At 36.2% G+C, this 7125-nt stretch overlaps 1 protein-coding gene across 1 annotated transcript; it reads right to left on the reverse strand.

The window, feature by feature from the left end:
* On the reverse strand, positions 1-6580 carry LOC137813664 (probable protein S-acyltransferase 7). The gene is made up of 5 exons (XM_068616039.1): positions 6063-6580; positions 4279-4461; positions 1799-2095; positions 1186-1419; positions 1-1095 (listed from the first exon to the last, which is right to left on the reverse strand). Exons 1-5 carry the CDS (start codon positions 6147-6149, stop codon positions 589-591), a joined length of 1308 nt encoding a protein of 435 aa, XP_068472140.1. The 5' UTR covers positions 6150-6580; the 3' UTR covers positions 1-588.
* Positions 6581-7125: the final 545 nt, after the last annotated feature.

Raw genomic sequence — 7125 nt, forward strand, 5'->3', positions numbered from 1 at the left:
TTTAAACTTAATGATTTAACATCCATTGATAGATAATTGGATGAAAAGAATAATAAAAAGTGTGTTCCAAGCCATGGATTGTATTTGTAACAGAAACATTATGGAATTATACATGGTACGCAATCTTCCTAGTTAAAAGTAGAATGGCAATAGCACTAGAGTGGTAAGAAAGAGTGAAGATTTATGTCTCATTAAGTTTCTCATCCTAACACAACAACTACATTTAACTGAAGCATCAAGATAAGTTAGCAAGAACAATTCCGCTTGATCCAATCATTGATTTCCTCCAGGATATTTCATGTGACTAGCCTTCAGCCACCCACAGATAGAGAGCTGCAGCAACTTTCACAGGTGGAAAGGCTAATCAATTGCATAATACAATTTGAAGCAAAGCAAAGCAAAGCTCACTCTCAGAACACCAAACAATTTCTTCTTAGAAGCAGAATGCCTAAAAAACACTAACAACCCCACATTGCACATGATTTTGATGTAGACTGACCACATGAACAGTGTAATATTTTCTTCTATCATGACTGTAAAATCAAATCTTCCAGGTCTAGGTCCCTTGGGCCATGCCATTTGGCTACACTACACATGACGATTATCTTGTGTCAAACTACTACTGCTGTTTCCACCCACACGGTTTGGTTCCCCTACCCTGGCTGCCAAAGCCAAAACTTCAGGGGACATTTCCCAGCTTCCACTTTTTCTTCCCCAGCTAGATCGCCTAGGATGCATTCCGGCACGGTCTGTGTCATCAACTGTGGTCCTCATTTCAGGAGACAATTCACCATCCTTTACATTCACACGATCATTGCTTAATCCAGCTTCAGAATCATCAATTCCAGCACCCATCTCCCATACTGTTTTTCTTCCCATCTCTATGTCCTCCCCAACTTTCCCCATGTTTTGGTTCATATAGCTTCCACCCACTGATCGAGTAGGTAATGCTGGTTCTTTTGGCACTGTTGCCCTGAACTTGTTCTTTGACAGGGGAATGCTGATGCAGAATATCTCTTTGAAATTATTCAACACTCCTTTGTTATATGGATTGGCTCGCCGATCATATCGGTATCTGAAGTTTTCATAAGTAGTCTGCAAGAGCAAAAGGGCCAATATCATGCTGTATAATCGGAAAAGCTAGCTTACATCTAAAGCATGTGGATTCAAAAGAGCAGTGCTTACCTGATTGGTACTGATCAAATATAAGTGGAAGGCGGTGAGGCCGCCCACAAACCACATTGATATAAAGGTGTAAATTATTAACACTATGGAGGCTGGAGTTTTTATCATTGCCTTCCAAATTGTTGTCTCTTCTGCCGCCATAATTCTTATAATATAGACCCAGCAAAACGCAAAAACATATATACAGAGTAGCGTAGTTGAGAAGACAAACATGAAGAAGAACCGATAATTACGCTGCATAACAATGTGCAAACAATTAAGATACAAAATGCATATTCAAGAATGACAAAGCAATGGTGACTGAAAAGTAATCTCAAGACAAAAAAAATAATTAACACAAATGCAAGCAATGCTACTTAATAAACTTGAAAGTAAAATTAAACTTAAAATTCAAAACTACAAGAAAGCTAGATTGAATTTAATAAATTTATAAAACGAGTTTTCTCAGGAGAAACCCTGTATAAAATGAAATTATTATGAACAATTTCAACAAGTTCAAAGCTGACTCAGAAAAGTCTGTCACAATTAATAACGAGATCAAGCTCTTCTTCCCCCAAAACATTCTGGGCATAATAAAAAAAGAAACACTTGGGAGACAGAAGATCCAACTTACCAGTCCAATACACTGTCCAACCCAAGGACAGTGATGATCAAACCGTTCCACACAATTATTACAAATGGAGCAGTGTGAGCATCGAGGAGGTCTGTAGAGCATGCAAGTATCGCAATACTTGACCTTAATAGGGATGCCATTGACCTCAACCTCCTTAAAGCGAGGCAACCGCAATTGAGGAGTCTGACCTGCACTAACATCTAGATTACTGTCCAAACCTTCTGGCTCCGGAGGATGTGCATTGCGTGGAATTATGCCTGGATCTCGACCAGATGTTAACAAAAGAAGAACTAAGACCTGAAAATATTGTAGCATCAGCATAGGGTTGGAGAGAGAGAACATATTATGGGTGCAAACTTCGGTAAATTGGTGATATTCCTCTATCATATGACATAAGCACCAAACAATAAATAAGAAATAAACAAGAAGTTGATAGCTGAAAATAAAGCATATCATTTTGGCAACCAACTAATAAGCCAGACACGAACATAAAGAACTAACATCTAGGTGTAGGCGTGTAGCATAACAAAATTCACCTTTCAAAATAAATTCTTCACATGTATGAAATACAATTTTCAACTAACAAAAACTGCTGTCTGAACTAATTTTAGTCCTTCAAATGCTATATTTCATTATAGCCTCCAGGAAGTTCAAGTTTGATATGTCACTGGATACTAGAGATGGTTCACCCAAACATTAATCAAACAAAGATAAAATAGCATAACCCAACTGTACTATCACATGCTACCTTGCATTGCATAAAATGAATACCGTCAGAGCCAACTGCATTAATCCTACAAGATCTATCCACATTGGCTCCCTAAATCCTGTAGTTATAATTTTCCAGACACAAGTCATTTATAACCATGTAGAGTTGTAGAAGTATTATGGCATTACCATTGCGAACCACAGTCTAAACTATATAATCAAGTCATTGCTGCAAGTACAGTCCACCACCACAAGACTAGACTATATGACAGATTAAACATATTTGTTTTGATAGAATGCCATTATTTTTTATACCAAGTGAATCCCTTTATCTATGCTAGAAAGAAAACACATGAATAAAAAATCACATAAAAGGAAAAGGTGTACGAGCACAAGATTTCTTTTTCATTAAAGTACCCCAAGAAAATGAAGAAACTTGGAAACCAAAAACTGCCTCCAAAAATCTTTTATTTAAATAGCAATTCACGCAGGTCATGGCCAGATTACATATGGAGTAGGCTTCTATATCTGTGTGGGCGATCAATCTTTGATGCCCATAGATTGGAGAATTTCTTTGGATGTGTCTATGGAAGAAGCAAGGAGCGCAAAGTTTTATGACAACACTACATATGCTTTCATTTGGTGCCTCTAATTAAAGAGGAACTGTTCCGGGTAAAGAGTCAAATGAGAATTCTCTTCCCTGATAAATGAGAAAGTTTCTCAGAATTTCTTAGTCCTGCCAAAAAAAATTCTTCACCCTTTTTCTTCTAAAGATGCCGTTTTTATAGACAATTCACGTTCTGCAGAGAGCCCTGAAAACAATCAGAAAAATCCGCCTAACAGAAAATGAATGCCTATGTTTTAGGAGCCAGTTGAGAGTTTTTGCGAGAATCTCAATATCATGCTGCGAATATAGCCGAGATTGACGAGGTCCTCAGAGGCCAATCTCTTGGTTAACAACCTAGTAACATGATCACCCCAAAGCCTATCCCTTACTAACAATATGTGATCATTTAGGAACTGATCACATGACCGTCTAGAGACCGTTTTCACCCTCTAATGGAGACATCACCTTATGGGCGACTAGGATGGTACGACCGTCTAATGTCCGATCTTTGGAATCCTGGACGGCACAAGAATATTCAGATATTCAAGGGGAAGTCTCAACCCATAGACTTACAATAAATTAATTTGTTCACACATGATCCAATAGAGTATTATGGGGTGCCTAAGTCCCACATTGACTAGTATAGGAAGCTTGGTAGAGTATTTAGTGCTTGGTTTTTTGCTCTTAATAGCTAGCTTTTGATTTGAGAATGGGTTCGCAAAGTGTTAATAGCCATGAAAAAAGGGTTTGCAAAAGTCTTTTAAAAGATTAATTATTATTATTTGCAACATTAGGAAGGATGTCATTCCCTCCCTTATTAAACTATTGTCTTTGATCTAAAAGAAGGACAACATGACGTTTGACTTAACCATGGACCCAACTTCCTCATTACAATTGGGATTGCCTTAATTGTTAGGATGCATTAGTTCTGCTTGACTATGACTATGCTTTGACTATTTTTTCCAAATGAAAACATGAAGAAGTGAAGATGTTAAAAAGCATGCTGTATTTCATTAACAACTTAACCAAATCAGTTCATTTCAATCAAGTGTGAGAGGTTGAATATAGAGGAATGCTTCTTATGATTCTAATCATAGAAGATTACCAACACAGTTGAATGACAGACAGAGAAAGAAAATATCGTACATGAGAGAAAAAGACTCACATAAACTGTGAACACAACAGCAACAGCCATTATGGATATCCCCCAGTGGTCAGAAAAAGCATCCATCAGTTTTCTGGCAACAAAGACACAGAAAAATGCGACAGGAGCAACAATAAGAAAAATTGTCAGCGCCAGTGATCTCACATCTGGTCCAAATATGAACCTTCCCTGAAGAAAAAATTTCTGCAAGAAAATGATCAAAGCAATGAATAAGCACCCTCATAGTCATAACTGAATTGATTCTGTAACATATTTCAAATTTCAATGCAATTAATATTTTTCTATTCTTTATTAAGTATAACAAACAAGCTATAAAATGAAAGTTGAACAATAAGTACATCAAGATTCCACACCTCATGATCAAAGGACAAAAGAAGGTACATCATATGATGTAGAGGCTCAAAGGTTAGTAGGTTTTTTTATGATCAATTTGGAGAGACCATCAGAAAATTGCTGCCTCAATGATTTTCTTATATCTTACACCTATTCTTTGGGTTTGCCTAAGATTAGAGAGAAAAGAGCACAATAGTTCAAAGTATAATGTTTTGATTCATTTTATTTGGTTACTGCTTAAGTATATAATAATCATCCAATATTATAATATTAAATCAAATACTATGACACAGACAGACTTGTTAAAATAACATTAAAAATTATTTACATTAATTTTTTTTTCTTAAAATTTAACAGATCTCCGATGACTTTCTTTCCAAACACATCCTAAAAGTGAAGTGCTTGTGATTCTCCAAAGCATAATTTTAGGAAGGAAGGAAACTGTGAGAAGCAACTAAAACTAGGGAAGCTAGTATTGGATCCGTATCATCTGTAGTTCAAAAACCACTGAATATGGTACAGTTAATAAGAAGACCTAGTAGCTTGTACCCAGGATTTCCTGTACCCATGTTATGCTTTAATATTTTATTTCAAATATATATATATATATATGTGTGTGTGTGTGTGTGTAAGTGAGTAAACATTCTCTACAGTTCTTAAAAATGCAAAAATCTTTGATCCATTCCCATTTTTTTCCGGAGCAAATAAAAGCTTTGGCACACTTTCACTAAGACCGTAACAGTTAAAAAAGCAACACAAAAGTCCAATCAATACTCGGTTCAAACATTGTACTGGAAACAAATGAGCTTAAACCTAACACATTACACATCAATCAAACAAAGGAGACCAGTTGATGTTGTGGTTTTTGGGTTACATTACAATCACTGGTCATTTCATAACACTGCTTCAGAACCTGACACCCATCCACAGAAATCAATCCATTTTCTTTACAATAACGAGTCTCAAAGTCAGCACATATCAACTAGAACCCCCTTCCAAATTATTACACTCCTAGCCCAAAAACCCAACACCAGTACAAATTAAATCCACACAAAGAAAAGACCACAGCAACCACAAATAATAGAAAAGCTACCTAATTTGAGACGCATAAAAGTACTTGCAAAATGGGAAAATTTTCTGACAGCAGAACTGTGACAGCCCTAATTAACAAATTCAACAAGCAATTTCCTTTTCTCAAGAAAAAAACTGTGAAAACTGACGACTTAAATATAGTTGCTTAGGTGATTTTCATGTTGCTCTGAAGTCAGAATCGGAGTTTCACATCTAATCTAATTCATACTGAACTTTAATAAACTTTTATTATGACGATTATCAAGATGAAATGAAATTGTAATCTTTGATTGAAAAACAGCAACACAAGTACTTAAAAGTACTGCATCCAAGTCTTGTTGAAGCAAATAACCAAAAATAAAATCGGAAGTGAAACTTACATTGCTACCCTTCCAAGCTTGATAGACCCGGAAATCTCCGGATCCTGACTCCTGATCGGAGCGCTGCGGCGGCGGCACCACGTACATGTCGTCGAGGCAGGAGTACTCAAAAAATCTCTCTCAGTTGCAGTGATTTCAGAAATTGAGACCCAAAACGGAAAGGCAAATGAGAAAAGGCGAAAACTTGAGGGTCTCTAGTGTCGGATATGGAGGGCCATGGGCAAATCCGGAGACCCTTTTGGACAAAGTTTCCGGCGAGTTCAACGGGTCGGGTCGGTTCAGCGACAAGGCATGAGGGGTTGGTTGGGAGGGAACAAAAGGAGGTGCTGCAGTGCAGTCCAATGCAATGCAGTGCAAGTGAGGGTTCTTCTTTTACTTTTTTCTATTATTTTTTTCTCTCTTTTTCTCTTTCTTCTAATGTGATGATTGTTGAGTGTTGTGAATTGTGATGTGTGTGAGCTGGTTTTGGTGATTAGCACTAGCAATAGGATTCTTCCCTTTTGGACAATTACTGTGTCACTGTATGTGGATAGATGAGGAAATTTAGTACAACTTTCTGAATAATATTTATTTTTAATTATTTCTTTCTTTTAATTATTGGATCAATCAATTCTGAATTTAGCGTTGTCATATTCTCAAGTTTATAATATTTTTATTTCTATAATTTAGTGTTTTTCTCTCCATGTTTGAAATATATTCACACACAAAAATATATATTTTTTAAATCTAATGTTTAGAGTTCAATTTTGATGGGATCATGAACATTACAACTTACTTTGTGAATTTACATTTTGCTAGTACAATCTTGAAATGTTAAAATAGTTACATGGTAGGGTTTCTTCTAGGAAATAAATAAAATATATTATTAGGACCCCATCTCATGAGGTAGGTGATTTTGGTTAGACCACATTGTGATAGGAGGAATGTGGTGTGGCATTGAAGTCCTCTCCTCTCAACTATTCTAATAATAATAATAATTATTATTATTATTATTATTATTATTAATAAAGATAGTGACCCCTTCTTTCATATGTATGTGGCTGGGTGTCTTTCAGGGATATTT

Source organism: Phaseolus vulgaris, chromosome 1 (genome assembly GCF_000499845.2).
Source record: "Phaseolus vulgaris cultivar G19833 chromosome 1, P. vulgaris v2.0, whole genome shotgun sequence".
Taxonomy (NCBI): Eukaryota; Viridiplantae; Streptophyta; class Magnoliopsida; order Fabales; family Fabaceae; genus Phaseolus; species Phaseolus vulgaris.